The following is a 17,749-nucleotide window of genomic DNA, read 5'->3' on the forward strand; positions in this document are numbered from 1 at the left end:
GGCCTTAATGGCCGAAAGCTATGTCTGTGTGAATCTTTTTATTGTGCCTATCGCGGCTCAGCATCTCCACTATATGGTGAGTAGCAACTTTCCTTCTCTCGTATTGTTACATTCCATCCTGAATTTTCCATTGTTTGATTATACATTGTTATCATGAATATGGTGTCTTGTTAACCAACCTTCAGTAGACAAAAAGTTCCAGAATGAGCTTTACAACTATGATGACACATATTTCAGAAAGGTGTGGTTTTTGGTATAATGGACACACACACACACACACACAAAACACTAACTAACTCACTCACTCGTTCTTGAAGTTTTAGCAGTTGATTAACAAAGTTCATTGTGTGTGCCATCTGTAGCATACAGGATATCTAAGTTATATGCCAGTTCCTCCCATATCCAACCTAGCTTGTCCTCATTAATGTGTGCAGTTGCTGCTCTGATGTGAGCCCACAGTTCCTGCAGATTCTGTACCGGTCTCTCATTGACAGCATACTTCACAAAGCCCCAAAGAGAAAAAAAATCTAATGGGGTTCAGCTGGACCTGGGTGTGCCATTCCAAACACTTTTCCATCTGCTGTTGGTGGGGGAGTGGGAGGAGGAGCATTTATTTCTACCTCGTCCCATTTCAGAAATATATGTGGCAAAATTGTAAAGATTATTTTGAAACACCCTGCATATTTACTCAATTGTGATTTGCACCTGTAAGTATAACTATGAAATTACAATTACTATGGAAAAAGATTTCATAAAGCAAGAATGAAGTGAATGACTGTTGCAGTGATTTTTGCAGTCAACATTTTGATGCAACAGAGACTCCTGTTGTTACTGTTATCTGTCAAAGTAAAATGACCATATGGGACATTTTTCTCATTTTATTTTCTGATGTGAACAATCTGCATTTGGTTTGCTTCTGCTTTGGTGTTGTCTTTATGGCTTGTGCTTAAGAAGTATGTGGGAAATGGGGAAGCGTGGCCCTTGTTTTGGTCCCTGTTGTGGAGGTTCTACCTTTTGCATTTATTTTGAAAGTTTTGGTAGTGATTGGTCTCTTATCCTTCTTTACAACTGTTTTACTGTGAGGCATGTGTCTCAGATGACACCTGTGTAGATGTGTTGCACATGCTTATTTATTTTAGATTTATCTCTAGTATATGGGTTAATACTCAAGAGAATAACAGTGACTTCAGGTTGCCTAGGAAGAAATGTTACATGTTTCCTGAGTGATACCTGACAGCTCAAGGCAACATTATGGCTTTTCTATTCTCTCCCCATCTGTGATTTTTTTCTTCTCTCTCTAACAACTAGTTTTTGGTGAACAACATAATTATTTGCTTATAGTGTTTGCTGTTGAAGCCTGTTATATTGTACACATATATGCCCTAATAATTATTACAGTAACTGTTGCACCAGAAATGTAGCATATATTTTTTCTCACAGTTTATGCATTGTGGTAGTAATGTGTACAATAATAATGTAGTAGTAGTAGTAGTAGTAGTAGTAGTGAACCTTGTTTACGTGTGTGTAGAGTCTGTGATTTTCTTTTATAAATGATTTTTCTGTACAGGATACATGTCACCAGAAGAAAGAAGGTGGCTGGTAGATATGTTCCAGAATATGGTTCGGATGGGACTTCAGAGAATTGGTGACACTATGTTTAAGCACTTGAACATCATGGTAGGTAAGAAAACCTGCTGTGAGTGAATAAGAAATTTATTGCAAGAACAACATGTACAAAGTGCAGTCACATTGGCAGAAATATATACAATAATTAAAATAGTTTTGAATTTACATTAGTGCACAATGAATGAAGGCACAAATTATCATTTGACCCCTTAACTTTCGCCATGTGCTTGCTTCATTGCCTCATTTGTAGAGTTACTTGGTAGTTTAAAAATGAAGCTGTGTTGTGTGTGTGTGTGTGTGTGTGTGTGTGTGTGTGTGTGTGTGTGTGTATTATGTGATAGTTTGTAGGTTTGAAACTAATTTCATTTGGTATCACAGGAGCCTCTGTTTTCATTAACTTTCAGTTCACTTCAGATCCATATCATTGTGCATATTGTTCTGTAATCTGTATATCTGTATGGGTTCTGTTATCCAATTTTTATTTTTTCTATGACATCACAATGTGTTTTCCTCAAATGTGTGGCTCAACTTTAGAAGAATAGTTGACCAAACACTTGTAGACAGTTTATGATGTGAGGGGCCCTCAGTGGTACACAGCCTCTGGAAGGAAATTTCAAAAGGAACAACTGCAAATAGGTGCAAAACAAAATAAACAGCTGTAGATACAGAGATACTGACTGATAATCACTTGTTCGTTAAAAGGGGAATATGCGCAGTGTTCAGTGACTGCTACAGCAGAATCTTATTGAAAGATTTCTCATAACAACCTAAGATATTCTGCTCATATGTAAAGCTGTCAATGGCACTAAGGTTAATGCACTGACACTCTGGGATTACGTAGGGATCAAAATTGAGGGTAGAAAAGTGAAAACAGAGGCTGAACTCTGTTTTCAAATGGAGTACTGCTCCAGATTAATTCTCGCACCACTACAAAGGTTGGTGATATAGATACTAGTTTCTGATAATGTTCAATGACCTCCCCTCATTTATTAGATCCACCACTGTATTGTATGCAGATGATACAACTTTTCTACTTAGCAGTGACAATCTTAAAGATCTTAAAACCTGAGCTGAAAATACACTCATTCATGCAGCATATTGATTCAGAGCAAATGGTTTCTTGCTAAATGAAAATGAAACTCAGCAGATAATCTTCACTCTAAGAGACAAGCCACTATCTGATGACCCTAGTTCTGTTAAATTCCTGGAAGTTTATTTAGACGAAAAGTTGTCCTGGGGCCAGCATGTAAACTATATTAGTAGTAAGCTATCTAGAGTAATTTATTTATTAAGACAACTCAGAAATTGTGTACCTGAAACATGCCAGATCATCTTATTTTGCATTTTTCCAAAGTATATTGTCCTATGGCATTATCTTGTAGGGTAATTATAATCATATACATGACATCCTATTATTGCAGAAGAAAGCCATTGGGATAATTACAAATTCTTCACATAAGGCTCACTACAAACCCTTATTTACTGAACAAAAAAGTATGACAGTAATAAACCTCTACATATACAATGTCTTAATCTATACGAAGAACAACCTACAAGATGTGAAACTTACAAGGGAACCTCCCCATCGCACCCCCCTCAGATTTAGTTATAACTTGGCACAGTGGATAGGCCTTGATAAACCGAACACAGATCAATTGAGAAAACAGGAAGAAGTTGTGTGGAACTGTGAAAAAATAAGCAAAATATACAAACTGAGTAGTCCATGGGTCACATATGCAACATTACGGAGTTCGTGGGTTCAGGAGCGCCGTGGTCTCGTGGTAGCGTGAGCAGCTGCAGATGAAGAGGTCAGAGGTCCTTGGTTCAAGTCTTCCCACAAGTGAAAATTTTACTTTCTTTATTTTTGCATAGTTATTATCTGTCCGTTCGTTCATTGACGTCTCTGTTCACTGTAATAAGTTTAGTGTCTGTGTTTTGCGACTGCATCGCAAAACCGTGCGATTAGTAGACGAAAGGACGTGCCTCTCCAATGGGAACGGAAAACATTTGATCGCAAGGTCATAGGTCAACCGATTCCTCCACAGGAAAACACATCTGATATATTCTATACGACACTGGTGACGGCATGTGCGTCACATGACAGGAATATGTTGTCGACCGACCTAACTTGTACACTTGGCGAATGGGTAAAAAGACTCTTCTACCTTGCCCGATTTAGGTTTTCTTGTGGGTGTGATAATTACTCCCAAAAAAGTGATGAAAACATAAGAGTTTGTCACATAAACTGGAAATAAAAAATTAAAATTTTCACTCGATTGAAGATTTGAACCAAGGACCTTTCGTTCCGCAGCTGCTCACGTTACCACGAGACCACGGAGCTCCTGCTGTCCCAGCGTCCTTGATGTTACCTATCTTCCCATGAACTACTCAGTTTGTATATTTTGCTTATTTTTTCTCAGTTCCACACAACTTCTTCCTGTTTTCTCAATTGATCTGTGTTCAGTTTTTCAAGGCCTATCCACTGTGCCAACTTATAACTAAATCTGAGGGGGGTGCGATAGGGAGGTTCCCTTGTTAGAGAAAATGTACATTGTTACAATACAAGAAGCATCAAACACAAATACACGCATTACCACAGATTATTAAAATCAATAAATAGCCATGAAGTCACAGGGCACAAACTATTTAATAAGCTGCCACAGGCTATACAGGATCTTCCTGAACACACATTCAAAGAAAGACTGCATGAATGGTTAATTGCCCACTCGTTCTATGACATCAATGAATTCTTCAACTGTAAAATACAGTAAACCAACAGATGACCCACTGTACTTTTATTGTAATATAAGTTAAAATATTTCAGTAGTCAATACTTTATCACACTGAATCGTAAATTGTATCTTCATTTGATGTTGTCAGTTGCTGTAATAGTCCAAAGACAATAAAATCTATATTATTATTTCTTTTCTTTCTCAGACATTATGTCTGGTTAAAAATGGAAAGTGATGCGGATCTTGATCAAGCGTGACTTCCTTTTAACTGTACGGTATATGTTACATTGCATTTAGGAACTTTCGGGTTATTGAACAAGTATCAATAATTACAGATTTCTATAGTTGTATATATAAGTTTGGATGTAGCTGTATTTCGTTGATGTACTGGTGAATATTGTGTGGTATAACTCCTGTAGTTGATAGTATAATCGGTATAATGTCAACTTTATCCTGATGCCACATGTCCTTGACTTCCTCAGCCAGTTGGATGTATTTTTCAATTTTTTCTCCTGTTTTCTTCTGTATATTTGTTGTTATTGGGTATTGATATTTCGATTAGTTGTGTTAATTTCTTCTTTTTATTGGTGAGTATGATGTCAGGTTTGTCATGTGGTGTTGTTTTATCTGTTATAATGGTTCTGTTCCAGTATAATTTGTATTCATCATTCTTCAGTACATTTTGTGGTGCGTACTTGTATGTGGGAAGATGTTGTTTTATTAGTTTATGTTGTATGGCAAGTTGTTGATGTATTATTTTTGCTACATTGTCATGTCTTCTGGGGTATTCTGTATTTGCTAGTATTGTACTTCTGCTTGTGATGTGATCTACTGTTTCCATTTGTTGTTTGCAAAGTCTACATTTATCTATTGTGGTATCGGGATCTTTAATAATATGCTTGCTGTAATATCTAGTGTTTATTGTTTGATCCTGTATTGCAATCATGAATCCTTCCATCTCACTGTATATATTGCCTTTTCTTAGCAATGTGTTGGATGCGTCTTGATTGATGTGTGACTGTGTTAGATGATACGGGTGCTAACCATGTAGTGTTTTCTTTTTCCAATTTACTTTCTTTGTATCTGTTGATGTTATGTGATCTAAAGGGTTGTAGAGGTGGTTATGAAATTGTAGTGGTGTAGCCGATGTATTTATATGAGTGATTGCTTTGTGTATTTTGCTAGTTTCTGCTCGTTCTATAAAGAATTTTCTTAAATTGTCTGCTTGTCCATAATGTAGGTTTTTTATGTCGATAAATCCCCTTCCTCCTTCCTTTCTGCTTAATGTGAATCTTTCTGTTGCTGAATGTATGTGATGTATTCTATATTTGTGGCATTGTGATCGTGTAAGTGTATTGAGTGCTTCTAGGTCTGTGTTACTCCATTTCACTACTCCAAATGAGTAGGTCAATATTGGTATAGCATAAGTATTTATAGCTTTTGTCTTGTTTCTTGCTGTCAGTTCTGTTTTCAGTATTTTTGTTAGTCTTTGTCTATATTTTTCTTTTAGTTCTTCTTTAATATTTGTATTATCTATTCCTATTTTTTGTCTGTATCCTAGCTGTTTATAGGCATCTGTTTTTTTTCCATCACTTCTATGCAGTCGCTGTGGTTATCCAATATGTAATCGTCTTGTTTAGTGTGTTTTCCCTTGACTATGCTGTTTTTCTTACATTTGTCTGTTCCAAAAGCCATATTTATATCATTGCTGAATACTTCTGTTATCTTTAGTAATTGGTTGGGTTGTTGATTTGTTGTTGCCAGTAGTTTTAGATCATCCATGTATAGCAAACGTGTTATTTTGTGTGGGTATGTTCCAGTAATATTATATCCATAATTTGTATTATTTAGCATGTTGGATAGTGGGTTCAGAGCAAGGCAGAACCAGAAAGGACTTAATGAGCCTCCTTGGTATATTCCATGCTTAATCTGAATTGGCTGTGATGTGATAGTATTTGAATTTGTTTGGATATCAAGTGTGGTTTTCCAATTTTTCATTACTATGTTTAGGAACTGTATCAATTTAGAATCTACTTTGTATATTTCCAATATTTGTAGTAACCATGAGTGGGGTACACTATCAAAAGCTTTTCGGTAATCAATGTATGCGTAGTGTAGCGACCTTTGTTTAGTTTTAGCTTGGTATGTCACCTCTGCATCTGTTATCAGTTGCTCTTTACATCCTCGTGCTCCTTTGCAACAGCCTTTTTGTTCTTTATTTATAATTTTGTTTTGTGTTGTATGTATCATTAATTTCTGTGTAACGACCGAAGTCAATATTTTGTATATTGTTGGTAGGCATGTTATGGGGCGATATTTAGCTGGGTTTGCTGTGTCTGCTTGATCTTTAGGTTTCAGATAAGTTATTCCATGTGTAAGTGTATCAGGGAATGTGTATGGGTCTGCAACGTAACTGTTAAATAATTTAGTTAGATGTGAATGTGTTGAGGTGAACTTCTTTAGCCAGAAATTTGCTATTTTGTCTTTTCCAGGGGCTTTCCAATTGTGAGTAGAATTAATTGCTTGGGTGAGTTCATGTTGCAAAATTATCACTTCAGGCATTTGTGGTATCATCTTGTATGTGTCTGTTTCTGCTTGTATCCACCGTGCATGCCTGTTATGTTGTACCGGGTGTGACCATATGTTGCTCCAGAAGTGTTCCATGTCTGTTATGTTTGGTGGATTGTCTATTTTAATGTGTGTGTTATCTATTGTCTGGTAAAATTTCTTTTGCTTTGTGTTGAATGTTTGGTTTTGTTTCCTTCTATTTTCACTTTTTTTGTCTCTTCTAAGTCGTTTGGCCAATGCTTGTAATTTCTGCTTCTTTTCATCTAATTGCTCTATCGCTTCTTGTTGTGATATTTTACCTAACCTTTTTCGTTTTTTGTCTGATATTTCATTTCTTATAAATTGTGTTAGCTGTCCGATGTCTTTTCTCAGTTTTTCTATTTTGATCTGTAGCCTGTGTTGCCATGCTGGTTTTGTGGGTTTCTTCTGTGTGTTGGTTGGTTCTGATCTCTGCCTAGTGTGTATATTTAGTGTAGTGAGTGCTTCAATATAAATCAGTAGCTGTAACTCTTCCATAGTTCTATTTTCATTTATTTTGTTGTGTATGATTGTGTTGATAGTTGTTATTGTTGTTTCGACTTGTGGGTTATTTGGTGGTCTATGTAAGAATGGTCTAATGTCTGTATTTGTGTCTTTGTATTCTGTATATGTCAGCTGAAATTTTTCTTCTGTATCTAACATGTGTGTCACTTCGTGTTCTATTTGTGCTTGTTCTGGTGGCGTGTTGTTCTTTGTTTGTTTGTTCTGGGATGTTTGAGTCCATTACTGTATTTTCTTTTTCTTCTTGTGATTGCACATTATTTTGTTCTAGTATTTGTTGTACTTGTTGTTTGATGTTTTCTAATTCTGACTGGGGTATCCTGTTATTTTTGATTATTACACAGATCTGATCAGCTAGTCGTTGTTCTGTTAAAAATTTTAATTCTGGGTATCTGGTAATAAATGTTGTGTATACTTGTGATCTGTATCCAGTTGTGTTTGTTCCTAAGTTTGTTGCTTGGTAACAACAGAACATGAGGTGTCGGTTAACTTCATCTGACCATCTCATCCTCTGTCTTTGTTTTCCTTCTAGAGTGGTTGCAGGAAGGATATCCTGCAAAACGCCTCTATTTGTCTTTAAATCATTTTCCGTTTCGCTAGCAGTGTCGTTACCATTGTGGACGGACATAGGGTTCAAGCGTCGTCCCCGACCATGACAGCGCTTGTCCGAGGCTTCATTAGTTCTGTCCTGAACCAACTAATCGCACTAAAAGGGGGGGGGGGGTTTAGCCCTATTAGTGGTTTGTTCTTTTCGTCGCCTTTGACGACTGACAGAACATACCTGAGGCCTATTCTATTCCCGGGCCTCCATGGGTGATATATATTATTATATATATTATATATTATTATTATTATTATTATTATTATTACTAGTGTCAATGGCATTAAGAAACAGCTAATATTGCTATAATGGAACTAGGCTCCAGTGCTGGATGAAATCTCTGTCTGATTCCATAGAGAATTTGCAGCTAACCTCCCTTTAAAACCATAAACCACTTCAGCGACACTTTTAACCATAGATCACTTCAGCAAAAATCTGTACCTAGTGGTTGGAAGGAAGCACAGGTCATACCCATTTACAGCCAGGATAGTAGAAGTGATCCATGAAACTAAGAGGCATCCCCAGAAAGCAAATACCATTTTGGGAAAAAACACATGAAACACTTTTTTCAAACTAAAATTTGTCTTTTACAAGATAGAGCATTTCTTAAATTATTTTTCTACATAGTTGCCACCATTGTTCAGACATTTGTCGTAATGGGAAACCAACTTTTCTTTGCCCTCTTCATAAAAAGATGTTACCAGGGAAGACAACCACTACAGATCACTGTTTTTTGCATTGTCATTGCCGTCAAAATGCCTTCCTCCAAAATCACACTTCACAAGCGGTAGTAAGAAGGTGCAAGATCGGTACTGTTCAATTGGTGATCGAACTGCTCCCAAACAAACTGTTCAGTAAGGTTTTGATTAACAACAGCAGAATGGGGATGTCATTGAAGTAACACAATCCCTTGATTGAGCATTGCATGCCTTTTGTTTTGAATTGCACATAAAAGTTTTCTCAGTATGGTACCGTATTGACGGTTTCACCTCCAGGAAGGAACTCAACAAGCAAAATGCCTTGTCTGTTACAGAACACAGTGCACATGATTTTTTGTGCTGACAATGTTGTTTTGAATTTTTGTTTTTGGGGGGGTTGTAAGTACCTCCACCCCACAAATTGTTCTTTTGATTCTGGAATGACATGACAGACCCAAGTTTCATCACCAGTCACAATTCTGCTTAAGAATTCATCTCCATCATCACTGTATTGGATAAGAAAAGTCAAAGTACTGTGCCAAGTTTCTTCATTTTGTGGTCATTCGTAACTATTTTCAGAAACCAACAGGAATGCAATTTGTAAAAAATTATGCAGTTTGTGACAATCTCATGCAAAACAGTTTTTGAAGTGTCTAGGAACTTGTCACAAAACATTGCTATTATGAACCATCTCTTTTCACATACTTTCTCATTCACTTTCTTAACCAAACCATCATTGATAACAAAAGGCCATCCACTCTGTGCTTCATCATGAACATTGGTTAGTCTATCATTGATTTGTCTCACTCACTTTCTCATCATTGCATCAATCACCACATTGTCACCATAAATCTCTACAAGTTGATAATGAATTTCAGCTGGCTTAACATTCTTTGCATTAAAAAAAATGTATTACAGACACATTTCACAGTCTTGAGGCTCAAAGATTGTCTTAAACACTTAGAATGATCACTAACAGATTTAAACACAACACATTCTGGCTAAAGTAGGAACTGGGACACTAGTGCTATGGTTTGCGCTGAACAAAACGATACCTACTTTCCAGACAGTCACACTGACATCCATACCTTGTAGACTCTTAGAACATACTCAAGTATAATGATGTATCTTGAACACAGTGACATCCTCTTTGCCAATCAGCACAGATGCTGAAACATTGGTCATGTAAAATCTGACACAAACTTTTCTCACATGACGTCTCGAAAGCCATGGTTCAAAGAAAGCAGTTGGATGAAGTATTTCTTGGTTTCTGAAAAGCATTTGATTCAGCACCCTGTCAGCAATTATTAACAAAAGTATAATCATATGGATTATCAAATGAAATTTGTGACTGAATTGAACACTTCTTGGTAGGCAGGACACAGCATGTTATCTTACATGGAGAATCATCAACAAATGTGGAAGTAACTTCATTGTTCTTCAAGAAAGTGTATTATGACCCTTCTGATCTGTATGCTAATGACTGGTCAAACAATGTTAAAAGTAATTACAGACATTTTGCAGATGTTGCTGTTGTAGGTACTGTCTGGTAAAAGCTACAGATAATAACAGTAATAATAATTATCTTTATTTGTCTATATTAATTTTACAGTCTTGGACATTGTCATTTTTTGTGCATTTATAACAATAATATCATCTTATACATGTAATTAATTGTCCTCAAGTACATCGCCCTTGTATAGACCCTCTATATACTCCTTCCACCTTTCTGCTTTCCCTTCTTTGCTTAGAACTGGGTTTCCATCTGAGCTCTTGATATTCATACAAGTCGTTCTCTTATCTCCAAAGGTCTCTTTAATTTTCCTGTAGGCGGTATCTATCTTACCCCTAGTGAGATAGGCCTCTACATCCTTACATTTGTCCTCTAGCCATCCCTGCTTAGCCATTTTGCACTTCCTGTCGATCTCATTTTTGAGACGTTTTATTCTTATAAGGGATCTGACATTCCACGCTCCGATCCGTAGAACGCCAGTTTTCTTTCTCCTGATAACGACATCCTCTTGAGTAGTCCCCGCCCGGAGATCCGAATGGGGGACTATTTTACCTCCGGAATATTTTACCCAAGAGGACGCCATCATCATGTAATCATACAGTAAAGCTGCATGCCCTCGGGAAAAATTACGGCTGTAGTTTCCCCTTGACCAGAAGAAGGGATCGGTTGGTAGGACATGTTCTGAGGCATCAAGGGATCACCAATTTAGTATTGGAGGGCAGCGTGGAGGGTAAAAATCGTAGAGGGAGACCAAGAGATGAATACACTAAGCAGATTCAGAAGGATGTAGGTTGCAGTAGGTACTGGGAGATGAAAAAGCTTGCACAGGATAGAGTAGCATGGAGAGCTGCATCAAACCAGTCTCAGGACTGAAGACCACAACAACAACAACATGTAATTAATATATACATCAAGTAGCACATCATATCCCCTTATATAAACATTTACTACCACTAATACACTGCAGTATATAAAAGTAGAACTGTCTGTATTGCAGGCCAGAATTCTTTAGATGAGCATAAACATCTTTCAATTAACAGCTGTTTCAACTTCCCCTTAAAATGATTGCCTTGGAGTTGATTTATATTATTTGGCAACTTATTATAGAACTGCCTCCCAGTTTCGAAGAGACTGTGATCTATAGTTTGTTTATTAGTCAGTATCCTACCATAGTCACATCTGGTTTGTGTATTGTACGAGGGTGGTTTGAAAAGTTCTCGGAAGCACCATGAGAGGTCAGCACTAGCGCAATGAGTTGTTCACATGATATTCATTGGTCTGTTGCTTGTAAACAAGTGCCACGTCAGTGCTCTTGGAAGAGAGCTGCGGTGGTGATGTGGCTCTGTTGTTGTTCCTGCGTAGTGATTTGCAAAGATGGAAAAAATTGAGATTTGAGCACTGAGTAAGTACTTGAGAATACACTTGGGGCTCTGCTCTTTCATATTCAACTGTTGCCAAGGGGACAAATGAATTTAAATGTGGTCGGGAAAGCTTAGATGATGATCCATGCAGTGGTCAGCCAAGATGTGTCAGTACTCCAGAAATCATTGCAAAAGTGCACAAAATGCTCATGGAGGATTGCTGATTGAAAGTGTGTGAAATTGGTCACGCTTGCCAGATGTCATCTGAAAGGGTATATCACAGTTTAACTGAAGAATTAGAAATCAAAAAATTATCTGCAATACGGGTGCCGCGACTCTTGACGCTGGATCAAAAACGCATGAGATTGGACATATCGGAACAATGTTTGGTCCGTTTTAGGAGAAACGAACAAGATTTTTTGTGCTGGTTTGTGACCACAGATGGGACTTGGGTTGCACTACTATACCCCAGAGACAAAACAACAGTCAAAGCAGTGGAAACATGCTGATTCTTTGCCACCAAAGAAAGCAAAGTCAATTTCTTTGGCAGGAAAGGTCATGGCATCAGTGTTCTGGGATGCGAAGGGGATTCTGTTTGTAGATTATCTCCCACTGGGCAAACAATTACTGGAGAATACAATGCTAACCTCCTGGACAAATTGCAACAAAAGATTCGCGAAAAAAGGCCAGGTTTAGCAAGGAAGAAAGTCGTCTTCCATCAAGACAATGCGCGCCCACACAAGTGCCATCGCCATGGCAAAATTACATGAACTAAGGTATGAATTGTTGCCACACCTGCCTTTTTCACCTGATATGGTTCCATCAGACTTCCATCTGTTCCCAAAACTGAAAATTTTTCTTGTTGGACGAAGATTCACTTCAAACGAAGAATTGATAGCTGGAGTTAACTGTTTTGCGGCCCTGGAGGAAACTCATTTTCGAGATGGGATCAAGACACTGGAATGTCATTGGACCAAGTGCACTAATCTACAAGACTACATTAAAAAAAAAAAAAGTTTCAGTGATGTATGTGCTTTTTTTCTATTCTGTTCTGAGAACTTTTCAAACCCCCTCGTAATAATGGATGTCTTTGGTCATTACACTTATTCATCATTCTCTTTAACAAACATTATAGTCTTTAGGACACAAATTTAATACACAGTCAGTAAATTATAATTTTTGAAGTAGTCACTACATGACTGGTGTTTGTTTGTATTAGCAGTTATCCTAACTGCTCTCTTTTGAAGCCTGAAAATACTCTCCATCTAGACTGTGTTGCCACACCCAAAACCTCAGTCTCACATTGCAAATGTGAGTGGATTAAACTGTAGCACACTTGTTTCAGGACAGGAGGGCATATTTTATTTGCAATATGTTTTAATAAGTAAATATTACTGGTAACCTTTTTACAGATATACCTGATATGCTTTTTCCAAGTGAGATGTTCATCACTCAAAACACCTAAAAACTTATGTTTATCAGATGTTTCAACTATAGAAAGTGATTCAGTATGGGTATTATTATTATTTAACAAGAACTTTATTACTACAGTCTTGTCCTTATTCAGTGTATGTTTATTCATTGTTAGATGCTATGTGATCATTCAAAGTTATCTTTATTGCTTTGAAATGTTAGCTGCTCAGTATAGCCCCAGCTAATAAATGTTGTATCATTAGCATTAGTTTTGAGTTGGTTCTGTATGCTGATTTTGCTGTTTGGACGTTAACTTGCATTGTCTTCTGTCTCGGAGATAAGAACTTTAGTGCTGCTCCTCTTATACCATAAGTTTCTAAATTGGATAACAGTACTGTATGTTTCACAGACTCAAATGCTTTAGACAAATTTGGGAAGTCCCAATAACTTTGTTTCCTTTATCCAGTCTGTTCAACAGTTCATGGAAAAAAGTTGCTGCTGGTGTTATTGTGGATCATCCTTTTCAGATCCCATGCTGTGAGTTGTTCAGTATATTGTATTTACAGAAGAAGGATTCCATCTAGTGTAGAATTGCTGTTTCAAGCAGCTTGCCAACTGTTGAAGTCAATGAGATTGGCCTATAATTATTTATGTCAGTGGTTGTACTCTTTTTATACATTGGTCAATTTTTAAAAGTTCAGGGTAGGTCCCTTGGCTAATTGAACTGTTCATTATGTATGTTACTGGTTGTATTAATTAATTTTTGCATTCTGTAAGTAATATAGACAATACGTCATCCCAGCCGTTAGTTGTTTTTATTTTCAATTTTGAGATTATTTTCATGCCCTCTTATTGTGTTACACTCATTAGAAAAAAAATGAATTACTCATTTTAGCTGAGTTTATTTGTAGTGTTGATTCATCAAATTCTTCTCCACATGCCTTAGTAAAATGTTTTATGAAGGCCTCAGATACTGTCTTTGGCTCATTCAACAATATTCCATTTTCTTCTAGTGATATACCGCTGCAACCTGGATTCTCTCTGTTATCAAATTCTTTATTTACAGTATCGGGCTGTTTTGCTAATATTACTGGATTTATATATCTGTTCAGTATAATGGTGTGCTTTTAGTCTCTTCAAGGACTCCCTGTGTGTTTTTTTGCAGCATTTGTTCTTTGTTAGGAAGTACTGCAATTTTGTATCTTAGAACAGCACTTGTAGGTTTTTCACATTTTTAAAAAGTTTTTGTATTTCTAGGGGAACCTTAAGATTCTTTGTGTGATCTGATTTCCTTACTTCTTTTCTTACTGTTGGACATGCCTGATTGAAATTATTTAAAATAATTCATAGAGAAGGTCCCACTTTTCATTAATATTGAACGATCTGTATACCTTTTGCCACGCTCTCTGTGCGGGTTCCTTCTTAAGATTGCTGTAGTTAATTTTCTTTTATAAGTGAATAGGTCACTGTGTAGAAGTATTTTGTGGTCTGTTTAACCTCTATAGATAGTGCTCTTATGGTCCAAGAGATATGTTTCAATGGTTCTTCCCACTGTATCTTTCCAAGCTAGATACACAACATTAGGTGTTATTCTGATTGGCTCCTCATTTGTATTGTATTGTATGGAAGTGGGGACCTAGAAACGACAGAGAAGCTTTGTCCCCGCCATAGCCCTCAGTGGTTCACAACCCCACAAAAGGCTACAACAATCCACTCACCACACAGACGCCCCACCCCGAACCCAGGGTTATTGTGTGGCTCCTCATTTGTATTGTATTGTATGGAAGTGGGAACCTAGGAACGATGGAGAAGCTTTGTCCCGCCATAGCCCTCAGTGGTTCACAACCCCACAACAGGCTACAACAGTCCACTCACCACACAGACACCCCACCCCGAACCCAGGGTTATTGTGTGGTTCGGCTCCCAGTGGACCCTCGCCCCATCCCCCCACTCCCCGGGAACATCTCACACAAGAAGAGTGTAACCCCAATTATTGCGTGGTAGAGTAATTATGGTGTATGCATACGTGGAGAAAGCGTTTGCGCAGCAATTGCCGACATAGTGTAACTGAGGCAGAATAAAGGGAACCAGCCCACATTCACCGAGGCAGATGGAAAACTGCCTTAAAAACCATCCACAGACTGGCTGGCACACCGTACCTTGACACTAGTCTGCCGGGCTGATTTGTGCTGGGGACCGGCACACCTTCCTGCCTGGCAAGCAGTGCATTAGACCGCACGGCTAACCAGGGGGAAGGTTCCTCATTTACTTTGATATGGTTATAGCAGTGCAACATGTCAGAATATTTAAGATAATTTACATTATAGCTTAAAGAGTCTGTTTATTATAACCTGTTTTTTGTTTCTTGATAGTTTTTCCAGAAGTTCTAATTGGCAAAAGAATTCTTCTACATCACTATTTTGTGATCTGTACTGGCCAATAATTATTAAGCTGTTTTTGCCTACCTTCATTTTAACTGCCACTACTTCAAAGGCCATCTCTATCGCAAGATTATCAACCCGCTCAGTGTTTTCATAATGAATGTTATTCCTAACATACATACCTACCCCATCACCCTTGTGTATCTTTCTGTAATATGCACTTACAGTTTTGTATTTGTTTAACATAAAACTATGAGCATCTTCATTCTTGCATCCAAGTTCATTCACAGTATATGTATGTGGTTTACTTTCTGCTAGAATTTCAACAACTTGTTCTGTTAGTTTACTCATACTGAGTATGAAGGGATGATCTGTATTTACTTTCTTAAGAGAAGGAAAAACTTCTTAGCCAAGATTGCAATAAAACAGTTTTATGGATAACCAGTTTCGGTAAACTATGTTACCATCATCACATCTTCACACAGGTTATTATAAACATCTTGTGCTAGATGCACACACAATCTTTCCTTTAAATCTCCAGATGTGCAGCATAGGATATGGATGACATGAATTATGTGTTGGCATGTCAAAAGTAAAAGTTAAAATTACTATGTACACAAATTACCACAACATTGCATCCATATAATCACACATTATGCCTATTAGGGCACCACAAGACGGATTGTCAATAGCCATTGCATAAGATAAACTGACAAGTGTTCATCTTATGCATTGGCTGTTGACAGTCCGCCTTGTGGTGCCCTAGTAGGCATGGCATGTTATTATATGGATGCAATGTTACGGCGATTTGTGTACATAGTAATTTTAACTTTTACTTTTGATAGACCAACACATCATTCATGTCATATGTTGCCGCTTCTGGAGATTTAAAGGAAAGATATTGTGTGCATCTGGCACAAGATGTTTATAATAACCTGTACAAATATCTGATGATGGTAACATAGTTTACTGAAACCGGTTATCCACAATACAGTGTTTTAGTGTGATCTTGGCTAAGAAGTTTTTCTTCTCCTAAGAAACTTGTTCTGTTTTGTTAGTAATGTATTGGACATTCTGGAACATTATTTTAGTTTTTCATCTTTCTTGATGCTGTCAGTAAGTCTTTCAACTTCATGTGTGCACACTATAGGCATAATTACACAGAAGAGGGAAGTCAGTTTCACTCATAAAGTATCTGTTTTCATATATTAGGCTACTGAGTTCAATCTTTTCTGTAATCAATTTGCTTAAATCTTCACACAGAAAGTGGTTACTCTCATAGTTCAGATGTAGACCATGTGTAGTGTGCATGCTCTTTTAATATGCCTATATCTAAAATTAAAATTTTTTCACATTCTTTCATATGTTTTCTTATTTCTTTGTTAACAAAAGGGGTTTTACACTAAAACATGCCGATGGTAGCAACACTAGTGTTTTTTAATGTGTTTCTTTCTAGAAACTTACACGCACCTCCAATACACATATCCGCTTCATTACAAGCGACATCATTTGTACCTGTTATGCAGACAGCAAAGTAATTGTCACGCAAAATTTTGCCATTTATAGCTGAGTCTACTATGATGTTTTTCATTCTTGCTCATGGCTTCACCATGCTGCTTTCTTGGATTTCATGATTTACACTTTATAGCATATCAGCTAACTGTCTTCCATGGGTATTAGCAAGCAAAAGTACGCTGCACTTCGTGGCAGATTTCGGAGTGGAGTTGACGTTAACTTCATGTTGTTTTTGAAGTTTGTTAAGTCTTTCTACCACCTGATGCTATTGCTTCACTGCTTTTAGTCACTGGTGGTCAGTTCCTGTCGCATAGTTTACTACTCTTAGTCATTGGTTGTCAATTTCTGTTGCATTCTTCTTTTGTGGATTGGTTTGTTTTTCTGTTCACAGCTGTTTACGAAGTTTGTCATACTTGTTGCACTGAAATTGTTTTTATCTGCAAATATAATTTCATTTGCTATGTTTGATACCTATTTGACACTTCCTTTCCGCTTATCTTAACACTATATGTTCCCATTTTGTGGCTGACTTGTTTTATCATTTGGAGTATGGCGCAACTTCTTCAGCTCAGAATTTTCATTTGTTAGATGTGAAATATCACATCTTAGAATGCTGTAAATTTTTTGTAAACCTGAAATGTATTCATTTAGTTTTGTGATTTCACTTATACAGTTTTCACAAGTTCCTCTTTTCACAACAGAAACACATTGCTATACGTCATTACACTGGACGCCATCTTGTTAAATACATCCTGTCAGACCTTGATAAAATTTGAATTTCAAAGTGGTGTAAAGATTGAC

General features: G+C 37.2%; 1 protein-coding gene across 2 annotated transcripts in view; it reads left to right on the top strand.

Annotated features, from left to right (window-relative positions):
* The window catches only part of LOC126416169 (uncharacterized), a 288,059-nt gene that overhangs the window by 76,075 nt on the left and 194,235 nt on the right, over positions 1 to 17,749 (top strand). For both annotated transcript variants that reach the window (XM_050083741.1, XM_050083740.1), the window contains exon 7: positions 1,568 to 1,677. In XM_050083741.1, the coding sequence (XP_049939698.1) occupies positions 1,568 to 1,677 (110 nt within the window). The remainder of the gene's footprint in view (positions 1 to 1,567; positions 1,678 to 17,749) is intronic.

This window comes from Schistocerca serialis, chromosome 8 (assembly GCF_023864345.2).
Source record: "Schistocerca serialis cubense isolate TAMUIC-IGC-003099 chromosome 8, iqSchSeri2.2, whole genome shotgun sequence".
NCBI lineage: Eukaryota > Metazoa > Arthropoda > Insecta > Orthoptera > Acrididae > Schistocerca > Schistocerca serialis.